At 41.9% G+C, this 24,428-nt stretch overlaps 1 protein-coding gene across 3 annotated transcripts in view; it reads left to right on the forward strand.

Moving 5' to 3' along the window:
* IMPA2 (inositol monophosphatase 2) overlaps window positions 1-21,299 on the forward strand; it is a 42,982-nt gene extending 21,683 nt beyond the window's left edge. Inside the window, exons 3-8 of one of the 3 annotated variants that reach the window (XM_011381298.2) lie at window positions 1,707-1,811; window positions 4,135-4,180; window positions 6,190-6,298; window positions 17,153-17,261; window positions 18,019-18,170; window positions 19,518-21,299. In XM_011381298.2, the coding sequence (XP_011379600.1) occupies window positions 1,707-1,811; window positions 4,135-4,180; window positions 6,190-6,298; window positions 17,153-17,261; window positions 18,019-18,170; window positions 19,518-19,633 (637 nt within the window). In that variant the 3' untranslated portion in view covers window positions 19,634-21,299. The remainder of the gene's footprint in view (window positions 1-1,706; window positions 1,812-4,134; window positions 4,181-6,189; window positions 6,299-17,152; window positions 17,262-18,018; window positions 18,171-19,517) is intronic. The other 2 variants (XM_023523978.1, XM_011381299.2) reach the window with 2 other exon arrangements.
* The last annotated feature ends 3,129 nt before the right edge of the window (window positions 21,300-24,428 follow it).

A 24,428-nucleotide genomic window follows, 5' to 3' on the forward strand; every position in this document is an offset into this window, starting at 1 on the left:
CTGTGTGCATATAGAGCATGAATTTCATAATCTATGAAACGGAAATAGTAGTCCCAGAGTTGGGGACCAGATGAGTTACAGTGCATATGATAGCACTATAATTGACTGAAAAGTGACATCAGAATGCAAATCTTATCTCACGATATAACAGACAAGACAACACTGACCCACAGAACTTCCTGCGAAGACAAATGTTCCGCCTGCACTGTCCACTGTGATAGCCTCTAGCCCATGTTACTAGTGAGCACTGGAAATGTGGCCAGTGAGATTAAGGAACTGAGTTAACTTTTTAATTTTATTTAAATTATTTAAATATAAACAGCCACAGGTAGCTAGTGACAAGGCAGTGCAGGGGCAGAGGACCCACCCTTGGTGAACCTGGCTCTGTGACAGTTGGGAACATGTACCAAGCACTGTCCTATCTGCTCTAGATAGACTATTCCCGAGAACAGCTTCAGGAGGTTTAAACAGAGGCCAGTTTTGCAGGGACACCAGCTTATAGGTGGTGGCTGCGATGCGCATACCAGTGACTCTCACCGTGCTCTGCTGAGCCTGTGTGGAGGGTTGGAGATGGGAGGAGGACAAGAGAGAAAGCCGAGGATGACTTCTTAGTTTTTGGCCTGAGCAACTAGGTCCTTGGCAGTGCCCTTTGGCTGAAATAGACATGAGTAAAGACAACCAGGAGCTCCCTTTTGAGCAGGTTAATTTTGAGATGTTAGTTGTCCTGTTCAGGATCATAACAGGAAATACATGGCCCACTCAAGTGAGGATGGTTCCAGGCGAGCTTGGACTACAGAGGAGTAATTACAAAGGAGGGAGCCAGGAACAGGGGCCCCCACTATAGCTGGTGCAGGGTGGTGCATGGGCCTGAGGCTGGGAGCAGGCTGACTATGCTCCTGTGGGGACTGCTGGAGTTGGGGGAGGGGGAGGCACCAGAGCCTGAAAGAGAAGGGAGGAATAAAGGCTTTCACTGGTGGATGGGGGGCGGGGCATTCAAAGAGAGGGAGCAGAAATATCTTAACCTCACTCTCCTCCCACTTTCTCCTTTCCCTCAGGTCCCTAGGCGGCAGGAGTTCCTTGTGGGGCTGCCCACCCCAAGTTCCTGGGCTAGAGGCCAAAGTGGATAAGGCCTCTGTGGAGAATTGCCAGCTCCCACTATCCCGTATGGTGGGGGCAGGTGGGCACAGATGCAATTGTTACCTTGTCTGCAGTTCAGAACAGATCAGGCTGAGAACATACCTGGGAGGTGTAAGCTGTAGGTGACATTTAATGTCCCTGGTCCAGGGAAGCCATCTGCCTCAGGCTATAGCACTACTGGCAGGAGAATCTGAGCTTAAGCCATTGTTCCTCATGTTCTTCCTTCTAGTGTGTCCTGGACCATCTTGCCTCCAGACTGAAGTTCAGAGTTAAACATTGCTTTATAAGATCTGCTTCCCAGGGTTTTTCATTCTTGTATTTCTTGTATTGTGTTCCAAAACTCCTACATTGAGGTATCACTGCGTTTTCTAAATTCTACCAAGTCGACCAGCAGACAGATGGAAACACAGATGGCCTATTATAGACTCTGTCTCTGTTTGACCCGAAGAAACCATAATGAAATCTCTTTACTGTGTCTGCTTTGTCTTTGATGGGACCAGAAGCAGTTTGAAGCACTTTGTCTTGAGTTCTTGGTGCATTTTCTCAGGCTGAGCTCCTGCCCACCACAGGTTCATTGCAGAAGAGGCTGCGGCTGCTGGGGCCAAGTGCGTGCTCACCCCCAGCCCCACTTGGATTGTCGATCCCATTGACGGCACCTGCAACTTTGTGCATAGGTGAGCATTGGTAACTCCATAAGCACGCATCACTTCATTCTAATGGCTAAACTGTCCTCTAAGATTTTGTCTTTTCCAAAGTAGCATTTTTGGAGGTAAGCGTATATAAGTAAAGCTCTAGTAGGTTTATAGTCTCTTTAAAAAGGTGATCAAATCTTGATATTTTTAAAATAGGTTTTCCATTTGTGAAAGACTCTCAGAGCATGTAGGAAATCTTCCCTTGTTTAAAAACCATTGTGTTTGTTATGTTTAAAATGTTGGGTTGAATTAAGAAGGATCGCTGGAGAAGCAAGCAACGTTAAAAAGTAAGTGAGTGCAGCCCAGCAGCTGCCAGAGTATGGGTATAGACAGGGACATGTGAAGGATGTTCCAGGGCTACCTTCAGAGGTGGGAGCAAACCTCATATCACCATGAGACAGGAAGAGGAACCCACTAGAAGCTGTCCAGGCCTAATCTGACTAGGCTAACGACAGCCAAAAAACCGTAGGTTGTAGGGAGGTCAGATGGGCCATAGGCAGGAGGGGAAGGGAAATGAGCCGCAGAGCCTGGGGAGGTGATGGGGGCGTGGCCCCAGAAGCTCTGACCAGTGGGGAAGGCATTGGAACTATACCCACTTGTCTGGAACTATGGGCACTGAAAGTGGTTTCCACTGAGGGTGGTTCTCTGATGGGAACACGCTTAGAATCACCAGGTTGCTGGTTGGCACAGGTTCCTGGCCAGTCCCCGGGTCCCCTTTCAGTGTATTGGGGTAGCTCGTGGATCTGCATTCCTAGACCACATTTTGAGAGCCCCTGCCATAGATGATGAGGAAATGCTTCATTTCCTTACTTAAAGTGAGAAAGTGTAAGTACAGGTGACAGGGTCCTCACTCTTGATGCTGTCCTCTATGTGTTGCCTCAAATGGTATGTTTATATGTAGATATGGAAGGCGATTCTGTTGTAACACGTTAATCACATGGATTATGTTAAGAATTAAGTCATACCGATATAGGTAAGTCAAACCTTTTTGAGGCAATTGCATAGTACTATCCAGTGAGTAACAGCAACAGTGTCACCAGACTATAATTTAAAGCTTGACACCCCCGTGGGGAGTTCATGAGGAATCACAGGTCTCCTCTCTCAGATGTGTTTGCTGAGTGGAGCACCTGTTATTTCTGTCTCACTCGCCCTTCTAGTGTGCTGGTAATGGGTACAGGGGGCACTGAGCCCCATGGTAAAGGCCACGTGTCCACCTGAGGGTGTTTCATGGGCCCTGGTAGCCCCAGGGCCAAGGGGAATGTGGGCCAGAGAGACTACTTGGAGAAAACCACCGCCTGTGGTGCTGACCCTTACAGTTCCAGAACATTGTCAAGGGCCACAGCTGCAGCCATTCTCAAGGTCTAAAGACATCCGGAAGCCTTCGGCTTCTCCAGCTCAGATGAGAACTGTTCATCCTTAAGTCCAACAGTGGCAGTGTTGGGACTAAAGCAAGTGGAAGAAAACTCTTCTGAGAGTTGGAACTGGGGACTGAAGCCTAGCTTGGCGTATAGGACGCTTGCTCAGTGAGCCAGCCACCAATGACAACAGCGCCACACAGCTGCCACCTTGGCTGTCAGGGTTCAGATCCATGTACGACTGATTTCATAGTTTTCCTATAGTTTAGCAGTACTCAGCTTTTCCTTGTTCCTACTTGTTAAGTGGTCTTCACATAAAGGAGAGATTATTTCTAAGATGCAGAGCAACAACAACAAAATTAAAAAATAAAACTACCGGCAAACAGCGGCGTCACAGCTGGCCTTCAACTGCTGTGGCCCACGCCTGCTGTTGGCAGCTTGGGTGCTCACGCTGGAGACCAGGTAAGGAGGGATGTTGTTGTCGCCCAGACCCAGTCTTTGGGTGGAGGATGTGGCCTGGCATCTGTGATGTCACCTCCTAGGGACCCTTCTTCACCCTGCCTGGGACATGGGTCTGTCCTTTTTAGAGGTCTCAGTTGTCCCCTTTTGGTCTCTGAGAACCAGAAAGCTGATTATTACAATCCTTCTCAGTTGGTTACTTGGCCATTGTTGAACTACATCAATCTTAACGTGACTTTCAGAATACTGCTTTCTTTCAAGATCAGCCATCTTACAACATGGTCAGCTAAGCCTGTCTGTCTTGGAAAGAGTTAGTGAAATTGTGGGAAGTCGTTTTTTAAAAAACAAATTCACCCACACTATAGAAAAGTCCTTCTGTGCCCCGAGTGATGATGCTACACAGCCACACAGAGGCTCCTAAGAGTTTGCATATTGGTTTGCACAAGGCCATTTATGTTTTAGAGGGTAAACCATTCTGTTTTCTTTTGCAGATTTCCAACTGTGGCAGTAAGCATTGGATTTGCTGTGAACCAAGAGGTACATGGTGGGCGGGGCCCCTGAGTTGGGGCCCCAAGCCCCTTGGGTCCCCAGGGCTCCAGTTCAGGTTTCGTTTAGTCATCGTGCTTTGCGGTTTCAACCTCTGCACTCCTGTTTTTCTCTCTTTGTCATGTGCCTTAATCATGACTAGTAAATTCAAGTATGCGTTTTTCAAATCTGAGAAAGTAAACAAATTCAAACCGGTTTTGGGTGTGTAGGCTTGGGGCTGGCCCCTGTTTCCACTCTGGTCTTTTTGTGACACGACTATGGAAGGGGGAAGTTCTGCGCAGATTGTCCAAGTTAGTCTCCATCTGACCTCTGGGGCGTGTGATCTAGTCACACATAGAAAGAATTATTTTTAGAGGACATTTTTAATCCCAATATTCTATTAAGTCTTCTTCATCTTCCTCTAGCTGTTAGTGTGAGAACATGGCTGTTTCAGGATTCCCATAGAACCTTGGACCTAAGCAACATCAGAAGGCCTACAACAAAGGCCTGAGATCGAGACTTAAACTTTATTAATCAGTATAAGCAATAGCACTTAGAAAAGCCTTAATTTCCTTGTAGTAACTATGGTTATAGTTAAATAAGACCGGAGGTTCAGTGCCTTTCCAAAGCAGTCCTCCTTTAGCATACCATTTTTCATCGTAATCCTCAGTGTTGGCATAGATACCTAGCATGGAAATTGTATAAAAGTACTTAAAATGAAGATAAGCAAGAATTTTAATATTGAAATTTGGATAAAGAGTTATTTCTCTGCTAAATGTTGTCATTAAATTGAGTAGGGGGTTGAGCTTAATTCTTTAGAAAGACTTTTTTTTTTCCCTTGGGAGGAAAAAAGGCTACTTGTGATTCTAACCAAACTTCACAAAAACCTCTCAAAATTACTGATGTGTGAAGAATGAAAACTGCATCTATAACTGTCAACTGAATCACAGAACCCAAGGGCAGCTCCAGGAAGACAAATGTGATTCACCAAAGGGGGCTCATCCCTGAGCAGGCGAGCACTGACCAGGAGCCACGCTGTCATAAATCATTGAAGAGGCCTTGGACCACAGCCTCCCAATAAGGAACAATAAAAAGAAGAGAGGAGCGTGAAAAAAATGCTACCTGACACCCATGTGTTTTTGTGCCTTTCCTCTACTGACTTCTCACTATTCGGGGTTAACAGCAGCAAGTATGCTTGGTCTGGGGGTCAGCCAAGTATTCCTCTCTCTGGAAAATGAAGAGAGATGCAGGCTAAATGCCTCAGCAAAGTCTTGGCCAGCCGGGGCTAAGCTCGACCACAGTGGAAGGGACTCCCCACGCTGCAGGAATAGGGTTTATTTTTGAGGAGGACCGTTCAGTCGGCACTCACGGAGGGCCTATAGCCTTCCAGAAAACTTAACCATTCTCCCTCGTGTACCCCTGGCTTTAAAGGGCTTCCAAAATCCAAGTCAGTCCTAGAACCAGGTGGTGGGCGGCCTGTGCCCCTGGGGTGAGCAGGCGGCCCTGAGGCCTTTGCTGGCATGAAGCAAGAAGTGGGACGACCTCCCCTTGATCGGGTGTCGTCCACTACACGGCCAGGCCACCAGTGTACAGTCACAAACACCAGACCCAACCAATGAACTTGCTAGCTGGCAGCATTTTGAGGGGTTTTTGTGGAGTTTGATTAGAATCATAAGTAGCCTTTTTTCCTCCCAAGGAAAAAAAAAGTGTCTAAAGAATTAAGCTTTTTCAATAATTTTCAGTTACTAATGCTTGATTGTGATGTTAATTTTTAATATAATTTTATTAGTTTTCATATATTTTTAAATACAATTATTTTTTTAAAAGTTTGCTTTTATATCCAGGTCTAATTTTAAATCTAGATGCTGATTTTTTAAATTCCCTTTTGAAAGATATTGTGTATCACATTGTCATTGCATTAGTCAGAATGCTTAGAACACCTCCACCTTTGAATTATTGTTATTTTTTGTGTCCAGTAAGTGAATGGCATTTGTTTTCTGTTCTGCCTCTGCTCCCCACAGCTTGAATTTGGAGTGATTTACCACTGCACAGAGGAGCGGCTGTACACCGGCCAGAGAGGCCGGGGTGCCTTCTGCAACGGCCAGCGGCTCCAGGTCTCCGGGGAGACAGGTGGGGCTTCATGCGGCTTAGTTCCGTTCACTTCAGATGGAAAAATGTGAATGGAAAATGCCAAAAGTCACCCTTTCATGGGGGAAATCTCCTGCTGAGAGTCAGCCTCCTTTTAGGGACACCGTGTCCCTGATGAGCTGGAAGTTGAGCCCGTTCTGTATCTTAATGTTTTTGCAAATGTGGCCAGGAGCTTTAAATAGTCCCATTCTATTTTGCACTCACATCTTTCTTTCATCTTGAACGCTAAAAGAAATCCAGTCACTAGTTATGATTTGGTCTCTAGCAGTCCAAAGCCAAGGGCAGAGTCAGAAGCATGCTCTGGCCCTCAGTGTGTCCAAGTGGTGTCAGTCATCCTGATGTCACCTGGGTGATATCACCCTGGTGAAGTCTGGTTTCCTGGACATGGACTAACTGCAGCTGACTTCAGTTTCTGTGAGAAATTGTTCAGTAAGCGATGTTTTCAGGCACCGCAGATGTTCTGTTGTCATTGTGATTCCTAAAGCAGAACCTCAGGGCATCCAGTAGCTTTTATAAAGGGACTGCGTTACACTTAATCTGCATATAACTATATATCAATAACAATAGCCGATGTAGGTGTTTTCACTGACTCTTTTTGGCCTTTCCGTCACACTGATTAACTGGTGATATTTTATCGCCTTGTGGGACAGATACTGTAGAGGAAATTGCAAGACAAAATTCAAGAGAAGCACCCCAGACTAGGAGGAGGTATTAGGAGCCTTTAAAAGCTCTGTAACATCCAAGTTTGGGTCTGAAAAGGTAGAAAGCATAATTCTCACTTGCATGTTCCTGTAGCGGAACATCATGAGATACTCTCCCGCACCCCCTACCCCTGTTATTTCATTTACCCATCATGGCTTCCGTCTGTGGTGTCAGCACTTGTCCTCTGAGCCCCCATACCTTCCTTATACCTCTCTTCTCTCCTCACTTAAAAAATGTATTCCCTAGTGCCCTTTCTCCATTGTCTCTGTTTATTCTGCCTTTTCTTTCTCCCTGGGTGACACCTGTGTACCTAGATGGCCTCAGGGACAATGAGAGGACTAAAGTATGCCCTGCTATCCAACTGCCTCTCATCTAGTGAGGAAGTCAGACTCTCCACCTGTGATCCGCAATGATCCAGTGAGAGCAGGGTCATCCAGGAGTCCTGCTTTAATTGTTAATTTCTTATATTTGAGTTTCTACAACACCAAAGATGCTGATCTGGGTACAGCAGGAGGTTTTTGCTCTGGCACAGACTCTTCCTTGCAGTGCCATGACCCCATGAACAGCCTTTCAGAGAGGTGACCTGCTGTTATGTGAAGGACAGGTCGGTGGGACAGGACCGCCCACTGGAGATTGAGGAGGCTCCCTTAGAGGCCATGAGAGTCACGAGCACAGCCAGGGTGAGGGGACGGTCACCAGACAGGAGTGGGAACAGCAGGACGTACTAACCAGTTACTGATTCTGAGTCCCCTCCCTGCCCCAATTTCTCTCTCTCCCAGAAATGTTTTGTTTGGCTATGTAAAAAGTGTTAATTACAGCTACACATGCCAAGAGGCAACCACTCAAGCTGAATTGTGTAACTCAGTAGTGAAGAAGCATGTTATTAAACACGCTTATGTGAACTTTGCTCTATATTTCATTTGATTATAACATTCAACTCTATTCATACTCTCTCAGCTTCCTGGTTGGCTGCCTGCTTTGCTCTGTCATGCCTTAGAACTTCACATCCTCGGTAGGGCTCTCAGACTCCTCGCCCAGCACTGGCTCATCCCACCCATGTAGGCAGGGACTTTGGGTCACCACTGCATTTGGCCTATCTTTGTAGGCCCTCCTGTCCTGGAGTGTTAATTGCTCAAACACTGTCATAAACCCCCTTTGTCAACACAGTTGTGGTTCATACTTCTCTTGAAATTGCTCATGTCCCAAAGCTCTTTTGTAATTTTTTTTTAAAAAAATTCTGACTTATAAAGTCCAGTGTGGTGTTTTCACCCTGGGTTCTTTTTCTATTTGATGGGTGATAGATCTTGATGAGGGGTGATGGAGCATATTCTTTAGCAGCACAATCTTTAGGTATCATTTCAGATCCTGATTCTGCCACCTTCTAAGGCTGAGATTTGTCAGTTAACCTCTCCGAATCTCAGTCCTCATTTGTAAAGTGGGATGACAATGATAACTTTGAAAGTTAAATAAAATTAAATAGGGAAATCACTCAGCAAAGTCCCTGGCACATAGTACCCAAAATGAGAGTTGTTGTCAAAGAAGAAACTGGAGTCTTTGTACAAAATCAATTACAGCCCATTGTTAAAATCAAGAGGCATTTCTGGAGGAAACAACCATTAAAATAACCACCATTAATCTTTGTCTTCGTGCTTTCTTTTCCTTCTCTTTTCTGATTCCTATTATACCCTTCTGGAATGTCTTACACACACACACACACTCACACTCACACTCTCACACTCTCTATCTGTCTCATTCACACTCACTCTCACTCACTCACTCACTCACACTGTATAGGGGTAAAGGATTAGATGAGGCCAGAATTTCATTAGTCGCCTTTTCTTCAAATTCTACCAGGCAAAATTTCAAGCATGTATAAAGCAGACAAAAAAAAAAAATACAGTACACCCACATGACCCATCACTAGCTCCAATATTGCCAACTCTTGGCCAGTCCTTCATCCACACCTCCACCTCACACTCAGCACCCCAAACAACTCCCCGATACAAATCCCAGATAGGATACCATTTCTAGCCTTCTAGCCAGTATTTCAGTATGGATCTCCAAAACATACAGATAATTCTTTGAAAAACATAATCACAGTACCAATATCACACCCCTCCAAAAATTAACAGTCATTCTAAAATCATTAAGGATCCAGTCAGTGTTCAAATTTTCACGTCTTATCTTGTGGAAAATGGCCTTTCAAGGTCACATCTGGGTTTTAGGGGTCCTTGTGGCTCCTGGATCCGTCTTTGTTACTAGGCCTTTTCAGTGGATGGAGCTAAGAAATGAGTTGTTTTAAAATATGAAATTCATCATGAGTTCATACTGGTGTTCTCCATTCAAATTCATGACTATAAGTTTGTCTACTTAACTCTTCTATGTATGTCTCCTCTGCCCCATGTTGAAAACCTCAGTGCACAGTGACACTAGGAATGATAAATTTAATAACATCATGCAATCCTTGTTCACGTTGTCACACAACACACACATATCAGTTTCAGAATAACAATACTAGTCCTACTATCAACAAGTGATTACTGAAAGTGGTTTGTAGGATTTTTTGGTAATGTTTTGTTTTGTCTTTTGGGAATTTTTGTCCTTCATGAATATCCGACTAGGGTCTGGGGTCACATTGCTGTGATAGTCTCTGTAGTGGTTTTTTTGTTCCCTTTGGTTATGCTACCAACTGAGGCTAATCACTTAGATCCATTTGTTTTAATTTAACTTAGAAGGATTACTTTTTTAAAATTGACTTTATTTTGTAATTATGTAAAAAAACAAGTATGTCGTTCCAAAGTCAAATCTATAAAACAAAGTGCATTCAAAGCAGTTTAGTTTCTATCCTTCCTTGTCCTTTTTACCCTATAAGTAACCCTTAAAAAATATAATAGTTTATTTTTCAACTATTCAAATTATTTTTCAACTATTTCAAATTATTTTGGTGTGTTTTTTTAAAATAAGTAGCTGTTTTGTTTGCTTTTATTCTCTGTTTCAGTATAATTTTTGGTATTTAGAAAGGTTTACATTTTTATTCTAATAATTTTCTTTGTATTAAAAATTTGATATATCCCTAGTCCTCTTTCTTTTGGGTTATTGTCTATGATTCTGTGTTATCGGTAATACTAAACTTAGCTTGTAACCTCTTCACCCCACTCCCCACTCTTCATATACTCCCAGTATATCATTTAAAAATTATATCCTTTTATTCTCGGTAGCTACAACACAGTTGGTGAGCATATTCTACTTGTCACATCCTCTCCACATTATCTTTCCAGTTTCAGATGGTTGTGCTGTAGATGCAGTGGTAGAGCAACCAGCCAGCCATGACATGCTTTTACCCTAAAAATATTATTAATATTTAGTCTTGGTTCCATAGATAAATGTAGATTTAATACCCAACACTCGTCCTTCACATTGCTGTTTCACCAGCCATTTTGTTTGTGTGAAACTCATTCACTAGTGCAGCATTTCTCACACTTTTTGATTTTAGAACTAACCCATTTATATGCCCGAAAAAAATTATTAAAAACTCCTAAAGAGCTTCCAGTTAAATAACTTATGTCTATATTTATATATTAGAAATTTGAACAGATTTTAAAAATACTTATTAATTTATCTTTAAAAATAAAGAACTCATTACGTGTTAACAAAAATGATATATTTTTATGGAAAATACTATATTTCCCAAAACGAAAAAAATTCGTGAGGAGTGGCATTGTTTTACATCTTTTCCAAACCTCTTTAATGTCTGGCTTAGTAGAAGATAACTAGATTCTCTTATCTGCTTCTATATTCAGTCTGTTTTTGTATATTGCCCTTAAACAGATAATTTGAAAAGGGGCACGTGAGGAATATTTTAATAGACTTTTCAGATAATTCATGATATTCATTTTTGATGCTACAACAAAACTCAAGAAGTAGTGGTTTCTTAAAGGTTAGTCTCATATCAAATCTAATAACATATCAGTGAATTTTTTTTGTACTCAGTTACATTGAAATCCATTGGGCCATCTCCTACTTCGAATGATCTTTTTTGTTCATCATGCACTGGAAAATATGGATTCCCTGAGATTTTCAGCTTTTCCAAATGTTAATGTATTTAAAGATATTTAAAAAGTCATATTCATTAGTATCACCACTCTTCTCATGAGAAATCTTTAGGTGTTGGGAAGGTGTCAATCTTACAATGATGGAAAGAAGTCTTCCCAAATTCTAATTTCCACTTAAAAGCTTGAATTTGATCAGTGGCAACCTTGGCAATTCAAGTGATGGGCTCCCTTCTTTCATTTTCAAAAAACTACCTTCCAAATACACAGCTCTGAATAACTATATCTAAGCTCTCTATCTGTACTTTCCATCTCATCACACAGAATATTCAAAAGACATATATACTTAGAGTTCAAGATTTAGTACAATTAATAATTTTTATAGATTTATCATTCTTAAGTAAAACTGACATTTTCCCCCCAGTATATATAGCAATCACTTCTAGAACAGGTGAGACCTTGCCTTGCTGTCTATACATCGAACAAATGTTAACATGGTAGAAAGGCAAATAATGTCTTAATATTGTTATGAAATTTGTTTTAACTTCACAGATTCCTAAAAGAAGCTCAGGGACCACACTTTGAGCACTACTCCAGTTGATGTCTCAGGAAGAGCTCATGGGAACAATATTCCCTGAGTTCCTTACATGTCCCTAAGTTTATCGGTGGCCTTTATACTTGAAAAGCCATTTTTCTGGTAGTAAAACACATGGCTCACATTTTCTGGTGTTAAATGTCACAAATTGTCTGCGTTATCTTCCAGCATAAGCACATTATTGAAGTCAGAAAACAGTTTTTTTCCCCCCTGAAAAGGGACTTTAATATTTTTGCTTGAATGCCCAAAGAAATTTTTTCTTTAGAGTACAGTAATTTTAACAAAGCATTGTTTCTTCTGAGTAAGTTTTCCTAGGTATGTGGTATGCCCTTTCAATATGTAATTTCAAGTCCTTTTTAAAAAAAATTCAGTAGTTTTCCTGAATTATAGTTTTTAGTATTTATTTTCAAATTCTGTTGCTTTGTTTGTTTTGTTTTGTTTTGTTTTGTCTTCTGGGTCTCTTATTATATGTATGTTGGGTCTTCTCTGCTCACCTTGTCTATATCTCACTTTCTTTTGAATACTTTTCTTCACTTTTTCCACCAATTTTTTAATTTTTAAAAATTCCTTTTTTTATCTCCATTTCTTGTAAAGCATGATGTATTGTTTATTTGTTCTGTATTCCTTTAATTTAATCTTCTTGTCTGAAATGTTTTCTTTTCTGATTCTTCCCTAAGTTCTGCCCCTCTACTTTTGAATAACACTGTTTTTTTATGTATTCTTTGTTTCTTTTACATAAAGTTACTTCTGTTTTGTGGACAGATCTTTCTGGCATTCTTTGATTGACTGGAGAGATGTTATTCTGCTCCTGGTTCTTTTTCTTTATGATAATTGTGTGTGAGATTCAACCATGATTCTTTTCTTTTACTTATTTCTACTAGAAATCTGTATTACTGAACTTTGGAGTCAGTAAGGTTGGTGAGTGTAGTGGTAGTGGACAGTTTTCATAGTTTCACAGCTCTAGAGCTCCCTCTTCTGTTTTTGTGACGTGTTCAAAAAATTGGCCTTATCCTTAGTTTTTTGTTTGTTTGGTTGGTTTTGCTCTGTTCACTTCATTCACTGTTATCTGGACCTTCTTTTTCCTTTGCCCCTATTACTTCTGTCTAGTGAGTTTGGAATTCACTCCCATACATATCTATCAAGTTCTGGGACCTGCCCTAAGAGTCTCTGGTAAGTCCCTCACAAGAGGTCACAGGGCTGACCAGCTTCCTACCTTCAGACCTTACCCCACACCCAATACCAGGGACCTATGAATTGATGTGTGCAGAGCTCCTCTCACATTGGCCCAAACTGGTTTCCAGTGAGTGGCCGTTGGTGATTTTGAGGTTCTCCTGTTCTCAGGTCCAGTAGATGCTCCATGCTTCTCTCTTCCCTCTGATGCCATAATGCCATATGGTCTGGTAGGTGTTGGAAGTTTGCTCCACCCATTGTGTTTTGGGGTTTAGATACGCATTGTCGGTATAGTTTTGGTTTTTTTTTTTTTTTAAGCCTATAGCACCTGCTATTCCTAGGTGGTCTCCCATCCAAGTACTAACTAGGCCCGACCCTGCTTAGCTTCCGAGATCAGACATTCTGGCTTGTTCAGGGTGCCATGGCAGTGGAGACAGTGTAGTTTTTTTTAATCTATGATGTCTGTAGTTTTGTTTGTTCCTCTCCTAGTTCTGTCTGTTTTTACCAGGGGGTTTGGAGAGATTAAAATCTATGTAGTTGTTACATAGATGTCCAATTCTGTCATTTTCAGGATTCTAAACAATACTTTTTTTCCAAATTACATGTTTCTTTTTCAAAAATAATTTATTGAAGTGAATGTCAAATAATGTAAAACTGAACAATTCCATAGCAGTTATAAGATTCACAAGGCTGCATATTTGCACTCTCCAATGTAAACTGTATACCCATGAAGCCCTCTCTCCTCCGCTCCCCCTCTCCCCGCCCCCAGTCACCAATCTTTGTTCTTAGTACTTATGTTTCTAATTTAAATAAAGTTAACTTTTATTTTCATATGAATAGTTCTTATTGGTCTATAAGAAGTCTGAAAGAATTAGGACATGTGTGTAAAAATACTTGTGGAAGCATTGTCACTGGGAGGGAGCCTTCAGCAAAACCAGCTGGTGCCCAAAGGGAATATTTTCAGACTTCTAAGCACAGTCGCCTCTTTCTCTGTGAACACATATTTCAGTGCGTACACACGACTTACTTCTCTTGCCGTTCAGTTGTAACATTTCTCTTAAGATAACAGTACTCTTTGATACTGTATTTTAACTTCGCTCAACAAGAAAAGGGGTTTTCAGACTGTTGGAAATCACAGACTTTTTTTCCACTCTAAAATCTGTTTATTAAAAGTATATAGAGATGCCTTACTTTAAAATCTGTTAGATTTTTTTTATTGTGTTAATATATATAACAAAATTTGCCATTTTAGCCATTTTAAGTGTATAATTTAGTAGCATTAATTACATTCATAGTGGTGTGCAGCCATCACCACTATTTCCAAAACTTTTATCTCTATACCCATTAGCTCCCCATTCCCCATACACACATCCATTTAAATTAAAAAATTAGCATTTGATTAAAACTAAAATGTTACGATGAGTATAGGATAAATGTTAATGAAATGCAAAAATCATAGTAATTGTGGATAACTAGCCAGAAATAATCATAAGAAGATATTAAGTAGAAAGGGTTGTAATTTTTAATTTTTCCTTATCTGGGGTAAAATAAAACAGAAAGCATTTTGCCTGTAGGTGGCAGCATTCAGACTTCCTTTTAACTTCTTAATTTCATTTGGGGAAAAAAATATATTAGCAAGAGAAAGAATAGATACATGCAGCTAGGAAGAGGAAGGTACCAGATCTGGAGATATCTTTTCATAAATTTAAAACCCTTTCTTTCACATAATCACCAGATAAGCTTGAGTTTAAGTCTGGACCTCACCACTTAAGGGCTACATGACCTCATGCGTCACTTCTCTAAGCTCGATCTCCCTACCTGTGAAACAAGGGCAGTGAAATAATGAATGTGATAGAAGAATAACAGCATTCATGGAAGTTCTGGAAGAGAGTAAGGACTTGCTAAATGTGAGCAATTGCTGTTTCCACACTTGGCTTAATTTCCCTTATGAAACAGCCTGAGGGCGGTTAGTTGGAAAATCCCTGCTCTTCCTGCACCAGCCCTGTATATGGGGGTGTCTCCTTGTCTAAGCTGGCCCTCTGGGGACTTTCCTCTCTACTTACATGACAGCCAGCACCTCCCTCTAACAAGGGCAGACTGGGCTAGGTCTTGGCTTGAAGGAGTAGTCACATCTTATGAACCTTAATAAAAGTAGATGCTTGTCTCCCTGTGGTCATTGAATGACCGACCAGCTTTCTGGTTCTGGGGGGAAATCATCAATGCCTTCCATAATTATCAAATTCTAAAATATGTACACTCTTTCACTCAGAAATCCCATTTCTATTTATCCTGAAGATATATCAACGTGACTGCACAAACCTATGTAGGAAAAGAGATAGCATTGTTTATAATAATAATTGAAAATGTTCCTCTGAGGGGGTTGGTTAAACCAGTTCTTCCACTGAGTGGAATGGTGTTCAGTTCTTACGAGTATGGAACCGTGGTAAAAACTGTACTCAGTATATTGTTACATCAAAAGAGCAAGCAGCAGAATAACCTGAAAAACTTTTTAAAAATACAATGTTCACATACACATGTGGGTGTATGTGAGATTTGAAGTTAGGTAAGGAAATTAGATAGAAGATGAGGAGAGACGCCACTGCTGCTTCGCTCTGTTTTCTTCCACGGCCACCTCTGAAACAACCCATCCTGCTTCTTTGTTTTCCCTAGTGAATATAACATGCGGACCACACGATTTTTTTTCCCAATTTTCATTTAATGGGCACTCCCCGAATTACCATATGTTATTCAAAAGAGTGTTTTTAACTAAATATTTATAATTCAGAATTCATTTCCCCCGCAAAATAGTGTTGTATATAGGGATTAGATTCTTAGGTAAGCCAACAAAATTCTACTTAACTCAAAAATTCTTTCCATAAATTTTGAAATACTAGCAATTTAACAAGCCAACCCAAACAAGAAGACTCATTAGTATTTCCTTAATCCCAGTGTTTGAGGGAAAGCATTCATTCCTTCAATAACTGTGTTGAGTGTGTACTGTGCCTGGCCCTGTTGATGTCTTTTTCTTCAAAAGAAGTCATTTTTCCCAGAGAAGTGCCATCTCAGTTTGTAGCCCAGAGAAGGTAAGGTTTGGAGGTAAGCTCTGGCAGGGTTAACTGGGTCCTGACCATGGAGACCCCGGAGCCACCTGACCCCCGCATTTCTTGTTGTGGGCAGTGCCCAGTGCACCCACACCAAAGACGTAGGTGCATTATCTCAGGTTTGGTGCTAGATGTGCCTGGAGGAACAATTTATACTTCCTGAAGGCAGGTAGCTTGGATGTGGAGCCAAGTCACTTTCAGAAAGTGTTTAAAGTATAAAATGAGAGCCTCTGATAGAAGAAAGTGGGGAAATGGGTATAGATTCTGTCTGAGAGGAAATTGCCTTCTCACGGTCATCTGGCCCTTCAGTGAGAGATAACTTTGCAGATGTTGATGTGGGATTGGGACCACTGAGTGAAATAATTTGTGGGGTGTGTGCTCCCTCCACTTCATGGAGTGTTCTGTTATCTCAACGCACCTGGTGTGGCTGCTTGTGCCTGAGCAACAGGCCTGGTAAGACTTGACAGACTAGATTTGGTTGTGTTTGGGTATGTGGCAAAGCAAGGACAAGTCACTGTGATCCCCACCAGTGAGTCAGGCACAGGAAGGGAACCTAGTCACGTCCCTCCATGCCCACAGCCTGGCTTCCTGGCACAGGCAGCTCACCACTCCCATCGCAAGAACTGTGGGCTTGGTGCGAGCATCTTACCACTGTGTGCTGAGGCCACACAGCTACAGCATCGGCCTTCATGATGCCGCACTTTCTAGAGACATGACTTGAAAGTTGCTTTTTTCAACAGAGTTGCTGTTTCTGTCATTGTGATTGCAGCAGTTAAAGATTTTTAAAGACATTTTTATCTGATGGGGCTTTTTTTTTTCTTTAGACATTGGGCAGTCCCACTTTGGAGTCATTTTGTTTGTATTTATGTTGAATGATGGTAATTTTCATAAGACACCAAACTCTTCCAAGTTTTTCATGCTGACTATTCCTAAAAAGAGAACTGAAAAATCAGTTCGCTCTGAAATCTAAATCAGAAAGTGCTTTAAAGTAACAATGATGCAATAGCTAAGAGTGTGAATTTCTTTTTTTCTTTCTTACTATGTCCTTACTTTTCAACATAGCTATCAGAAAAAACTTTATAGCAAACCACTCAAAAGATAATTCCTCTGGAAGGAATTAGAGGCTGGTATTTGAAGTTTGCTTCAGGGAAAAACCCCAGCTATTCAGTTAGAACTAAGACTTGATTTTTTTGTTTAAGGGACACTCTTTCTATTGCAGATCTTTCAAAGGCCTTGGTTCTGACAGAAATCGGTCCCAAACGTGACCCTGCTACTCTGAAATTGTTCCTGAGCAACATGGAGAGGTTACTCCACGCCAAAGCTCACGGGTATGACACTTCAGTTCCTGGAACACCCTGGAGCCAAGGGGGAAAGTGCCAAACACAATCTTGCTAGAAACTCCCCAAGGACTGAAAGAGGAAAAGGTCCCCGTGATAAGAGCAAGAGCACATGCAGCCCGTGCTGAGGCCCAGGGAAGCCACGTGGTGCCACATCGTCCAGTATGGGAGCTCATGCAGCCAGTCTGTTAGAAATCAGACAGGGGAGCTTTGTTCCTTTCTGAGCAGTTTTGAGAAGCCAAGGAAATGATCTCACGCCACTCAAACAGCGAATGCTGTTCGTGCTTAGAGCCCTCCCTAAATGACCTTACTCCAGTAAACATTTAGGAAGATAAATCCATGTCCGAGTGAGAATCCTTTCCATCTCCCATCTTCCCTCTAGGTCTGTGCTATAGCTACTAGCCACATGAGGTGATTTAAATTTAAGTTAAAGTTCAATAGTGTTTAAAAAAATGACTTCTTTAGTTGTGCTAGCCACATTTCAGGTGCCCAGCAGCCACAGGTGGTTAGTAGCTTCCACAGTGCAGAGTGTTTCCATTATTGCAGAAAGTTCTATTGGACAGTGCTGTTCTGGACTCCAGATTTTGAATCTACAGCTTGTTGGTAGAAGCCCTGTGGCTCACTTTTAATGATTGGGAATGACCAGCAGAAGGGGCAACTTTGGACGAAGTCAGCGTGCACGCTAAGAGCAATCCAACTTGTGCACAGTGCCACTCACACGTGCATGGTTCTCTTCCCTGTCCTCCAGGGTCCGAGTAATTGGGAGCTCCACCTTGGCACTCTGCCACTTGGCCTCGGGGGCTGCAGACGCCTATTACCAGTTTGGCCTGCACTGCTGGGACCTGGCTGCGGCCACTGTCATCATCAGAGAAGCAGGTGGCATTGTGATGGATACCTCAGGTGAGCCCCTCTGACCCTTGGCCCGCCCTTGGTTCCCAGGGCTATGACAGTAGCGACTAGAGTAACACCTCCAGACTGAATGTTCCCCCACTTCCTCCGAGTTGCTACTTATAAGAGACCAGGCGAAGGCATGGGAAAAGCAGTGGGCCAACAGTTTCCCACCCTTCCTGCCTGCCTTCTCTATGCCTCTAGGCATGAAAATAGACCCCAGGGTCAGGGTAAGTGGCTGGACAGGGACAGCACAGCCACTGTCTATCACACCTGACAGTTTTCTGAGCACACACATCCCAGCCCCACAACCCCATGAGACTGGCAGAGTAAACATGGTGTTCCACAGCCAGTGAAGAGGAGGCTGGTGCCCCATGGCCCTGTAGCTCAGTGTTGGGTCGGCACAGTGTACAGCGCGGGTGCCCCTAAAGATTTTAGAATGGATCCGAAAGATGACCTGTTCCTTCTGCTTCAAAGTTCTCAAGTCCCAGTGACCGACCCTATGGGGAGAACCCCTTAGCATCTCTGCCCCTGTTACGCCCACTTAGCTGCAGGAAGACTGCTCATCTAATGTTTAGAAACACCCATTCAGAGGCTGAGCGAGTCCTTTCTGAGTCATTCTCTTGTAGCTTTTTAGTTCCAAGCTTGTTAGCAGAAACACTGGAGCTCCCTTTTAAATACAGGGTATATACAAGAGTCTTTTGTCATTTGATTTCTACTTTTTTCCTTTTTCCTCTGAAAGGCCTTAATTGAGCCACTGGAAATTCAAAGTGAAGAGGTATCAGCCTTAGGTAGTAGCAAGGCCGGGCAGGCCAGTTTCAGATTGAAAACGAGTCTGTCACTGGATTTAACCATGCAAGCATGCATGTGTGCACGGAGGGCTTCAGCAAGGCCATTAGTCCTGTCCTTGCCCCCCAGAAGGACACACGGCTTCATCGTCCACTCCAGCTGCCAGGTCTCCAGAGAAGCTGCATCAGGCTGCCAGTCAGAAAGACTGACTCGTGGGGTCTCCAGTGCCACCCATGCAGAGGAGAGATTGAGAACTGATCTCCCCTGTCCTGGTCTAACCAGTCATTTCAATCTTTAGTGCTGAATGTTGGACCTCATAGTACATTCTCCCAGCACAGCTTCCAGGGCGGTGTTGGTCTGTGGCACCTCCAGTGCACTCCTATTGGGCAGAGGGGATGCTGAAAAGTCCCTCCTCTCTCTGACCAGGCTCACATCTAGACCACACTGTTTGGTCTGGCCTCAAGTATGGCTCTAGAGCTGTGTTCCTTGGAATATGCGCATGCTGAGTTATCTGGGACCGCTCCGGCCTCTCCAGTAACCCAGGTGCCTTTCCTCCCTCTCTGTCCTCAGGTGGACCTTTCGACCTCATGTCTTGCAGAGTGGTTGCTGCTGGCACCCGAGAAATGGCGATGCTCATAGCTCAGGCCTTACAAACGATCAACTATGAACGGGATGATGAGAAGTGAAAGGGAGCAGAGGAAAAGAGAAATGCAACCGCAGGACTGGTTCTTTCTGGGAATGCTGAAGCCGGCTGCCAATGCCCTGGGGAGGAAGCTGCCTTGAGCAGCCTGCACTCGTGTCAAGTGTCTCCTGCATTCCTAACTACCCCAAAGGGAGGTGTCCTGCTAAAGTATGTGGCTCTAGTTAAATCCACATCTTTCACCGGGATTTGGTATTTAGCTGGTTTCTGTCTTTAATCTCACATAGCCTTTTTCAGGTTAGTACAGTTTCTTCTATCAGGGCCAAAACCCAAATCTCATGATGTACATACTGATAATTCAGTCTCGACTTTTTTTCCAGAATACAAATCTCAGGTTAATAATGCTTTAGAACTGCTGATAAAGCGGACTTGTTCTCAGGCCCTCACCCATGATTCTTCAGACTGTAATAAATCAAAATAATGGCACTCTGCTTATCTTCTCCCTCCATAAGTGTGTCACCTGTTTCCCCAAACAATGCACAAAATCAACAGCTGTAGATGCATTTAAGACTTAATGACGACTATTAGAATAATACCAAGAGATGGAAGTATTCTCCTTAGCCAGGGTCCCCATGAACCAAACCAGTGGTATCAAAGAAATCAGAGAATGTGTCTGATGAGGTATCAACCTGTTTTAGCCAGGTAGCTTGTTTGTTAATTTCTTATATTTGAGCATCCACAGTACCAAAGGTGTTGATCCAGGTAGACTCCTCCTCGTTCAGCCAACAAGTAATCTAAAGCAATTCTGTTATCTAAAACCAGCTTAGCAAGAAAGCCTAGGGACTTTTGTTGTACAGCTGTGGCTTTAGCAGTAGGCTCAGCAATGGTTATCAGAGTTAGGGATAAGTTTCTGATCACATATTCGTTTGTACAAACTCCAAGCCAAGGAAGAAGAGACCGTCCAAATGATGCCCATCCAGAGGGGTTAGCATCTGCTGGTAAACTTCTTTTTGGTCACTAGTATAAATTCAAGGGAGTGGACCAATGTTGAGTTTCTGAAGCATTATGAAGGGACAATGGAACAGTAAATGCAACAAGAGCACATTGTCCCTTCAGCCTCCAGCTGTCAAGACAATGAGTTATAGAGGCTGTTGCCAAAACTTCCACATACAAAGGTGCAGCCAGGAGGTGTACACAGGGCTCCTTTGTAAGAATTAGCATTTATGGACCCACTGGTCACTGTTAGTATCATTCAGTGAAGACTCAAATACTGTATTATCACATATTGAAAGACCATCTAAATATATGGGCCTTGACAGCAAGCCTACAAATGGTGGATGCACTGGCCGCTCTTTTATACGTGTATTAACAGTGTTTTTTGCATACGTATTCAGTGGATCTTGTTTTCCCATCCCAGGGTTGGATTAAACTGAGGCAAGGAACCAGGTATATGTGAATTTAGTATTTTAACATTTAAAAGGGACCTGTGAAACAATTGAGGCATACAGTGGCATTCAGGATTCCAGTGAAATCACTTATAGGGTGAATAAGTGGTTTCTCTTCATTTTTGGTTTAGCATAACAAATCCAGCAGTTAAGTTTCCTACAGTAACTTGTTTGTGAAATCCTAATTATGATGTTGCCTTCCCATACATTAATAGAGAGAAAAAGCAGACAGCAAGTAGGAAAAAGGAATAAAGGGTTCATATTGGAGATGAAGATCTTGATCTGTGATCTTAGAAGAGCTGTCCAAGATATCTTCTGCTTCTGGGGAGGAACCTCCTGGGTTGATTCTCACTTGAAATCTTTGGCTGGTATGCAGTTCAAGAGTCTGGAGGAACCCTTTTCAACTGGGAGCTGTGGACCCAAGTCCCTCAAGTGTGGCTGCCACCTGGGCAGGAAGGAGCACCTGGTATTGTTCCTTCCAACAAGATTCAAGGGCAGTCTTTCTTAGATGTGGTTTCCAGAAGACCTGCGTTCCAGGTTCTAAATTGAGGAAGGCTCAGCCTTCTGTAGGAGGATCAGAGAAAGCTTCATTTACCTGATGGAAAGACATTTTTACATAATGCATTAAAACTTTACAATATTGACTCATACCAGAATTTATGGGTACAGGAGACATGTCTGGTTCTACCGTCAAAGGCATAGGTCTTCCTGTTACTATTTCGTAAGGTGGTAATTTATGCTTTCCATAGGTGTTGATCTAATTGCCATAAAAATTAATGGTAGAACTTTCAGCCAGGTCAGTCCAGTTGATTCCATTAATCTAGCTAGTTTTAGTTTTAAGTTGCCATTTGTTTGATCAACTTTACCAGATGACTAAGGACAATAAGGACAGTGGTAATGCCATTGTGTCAGCAGCGCCTTAATTGTTTAATTATTTGTCTGGCAAAACAAGTGCCGCTGTCACTGAGATTTCTCTGGGGCTACCCCATAAAGAAAATACATTTTCTAAAAGTTTCTTAGCCATGATTTAAGCATCAGCCTTTCTGCATAGGAGCGCTTCAGTCCATCCTGAGAACATATAAACAATATCAAGAGCATATTGATAACCCATTGTGGAGGCAATTGAAAGAAATCCATTTGTAAGTGTTCAGATGGCCTAGTAGGTGGTGGGAAGGCCCCATCTAAAGTATTAATGGTCTTTCCAGGGTTGTGGGTTTGACAAAATCAGACATTGGTCATAAACCAATTTTGCAAGCTTGGAACAGTCACCCCACCAATCTGTCTTCATAATTTGGGTCATTTTTATCTGTACCATGATGAATTACAGAATGTAGAGCTTTTAGTAATGGCATTTTTAAGGACTCAGGAAGAACCAGGAGGCCATCAGGCCCTCAGTGAGTCCTAGTTTAATATTAAATTTGCACCCTTGTTGGTCCCAACATTGTTGTTCCACCTCAGGTGCCTGATTTTGTCTTTCATATAAATTATAAATAATTTGGCTAGCATCAATATTATGGAATTCATTCAAGTTGCATATTTGAGTGCTGGCTGATTCAGCATGAAAGTCTTCTAGAACATTTCCTGGATACTCAGGTTCTGTTTTTCTTGTATGAACTTCAATTTTAATAACTGCAATTCCATTAGGCAGCAGAATGGGCAGAGAGCAGCATTTACTCGGAGTCCATTTTTGATTGAGTTTCCAGTCTACTCTGTACTCTGTCTCTATAACATACCAAAGTCATGGGCCACCCCAAAGGCATATCTGCTATTGGTATAAATGTTTACCGATTTTCCTCTGGAGAGCTGACAAGCGTGAGTGAGGCTGTGTAGTTCTCTGGTTGAGCAAACTGGGGAAGCATTCCCTCTTCTAATAGTTCATATTGAATTGTTACAGCAAACATATCCTCCTTGATATTTCTCTTCTGCACTCTTAGCATGGGACCCATCAGTGAAGCTTATCAAATCTGGGTTTTCTAATGGCGTGTCCTGTAAGTCAGTGCAAGGGGTCAATAACTGTGACGTCATATCTACACATTTATGGCAGTCTCTGCCATCATCAGACAAAGTAGGGTAGCAGCAGGGTTGAGCAAGTTACAGCGCTTAAGACAGGTTACAGGTGAAAGGAGGATCTCATAAGGTGTTAGTTTACTTGCTGAAAAATGTAGAGTCTGATCAGAGTTTAATAGACTCTCAACAACATGAGGTACTTATAAGTACAAGTCATATTCTAATAGCAATTCAGCTGAGGCTTCTACCAAGTCAGCTGCTGCAGCTACTGCTTTCAGATGGTTTGGATGTGCTCTGGCTACTGGGTCTGATTGTGAGCTACAGTAAGTAACATCTGTGTTTTCCTCCGTGCTCTTATGTTAGAACTCCTAGAGCCTGGTTATCACGCTCGTGGACAAATAAGGTGAAAGGTCTAGTATAATTTGGGAGCCCTATGGCTGGAGTTTGTTGCAGGGCTAATTTTTTTTTTTAAGTAAAAAGAATTTTATTAATATATAGCATAAGGGATTCTATTTTTATTTTTTAGCACTTTATTTTATTATTAGTTTTAAGTATACAGTACATTGGTTAGAAATTTATATAGTTTATGAAACTTATTGTTCTTTGATTTATTGATGATAGCCATTCTGACAGGTGTGAGATAATATCTCATTGTAGGTTTAAGTTGCATTTCTCTGATGATTAGCGACCTTGAGCATCTTTTCATATGTCCGTATTTCCTCTTTGGAGCAATATCTATTCAGGTCTTCTACCCATTTTTTAATTGGATTGTTTGCTTTTTTGTTGCTGAGTTGTATGAATTCTTTATATATTTTGGATATTAACCTCTTAGATATGGATTATAAGCGAATATCTTCTCTCATTCAGTAGGTTCTCTTTTCGTTTTGTCGATGGTTTCCTTTCTGTGAAAAAAACTTTTTAGTTCGATGTAGTCCCATTTGTTTATTTTTTCTTTTGTTTCCCTTGCCCAAGGAGATATATCCAAAAAGAAATTTCTAATAGCAGTATTAGAGAGATTACTGCCTATGTTTTCTTCTAGAATTTTTATGGTTTCAGGTCTTATATTTCTTTAATCCATTTTGAGTCTATTCTTGTATATAGTATAAGAAGGTGGTTCAGTCTTGTTTTTTTTTTTTTTTATGTATCTGCCCAATTTTCCCAGCACCATTTATTGAAGAGACTGTCTTTACTCCATTGTATATTCTTACCCCCTTTGTCATTTGTTAAATGAGCGTATAGGTGTGGATTTATTTCCGAGCTCTCTATTCTGTTCCATTGATCCATGGTACTGTTTTTTTTTGCCAGTACCATGCTGTTTTGATTACTGTAGCCTTATAGTTCAGTTTGATATCAGGTAATGTGATACCTCTAACTTTGTTCTTCTTTCTC

Source organism: Pteropus vampyrus, unplaced genomic scaffold (genome assembly GCF_000151845.1).
Source record: "Pteropus vampyrus isolate Shadow unplaced genomic scaffold, Pvam_2.0 Scaffold434, whole genome shotgun sequence".
Taxonomy (NCBI): domain Eukaryota; kingdom Metazoa; phylum Chordata; class Mammalia; order Chiroptera; family Pteropodidae; genus Pteropus; species Pteropus vampyrus.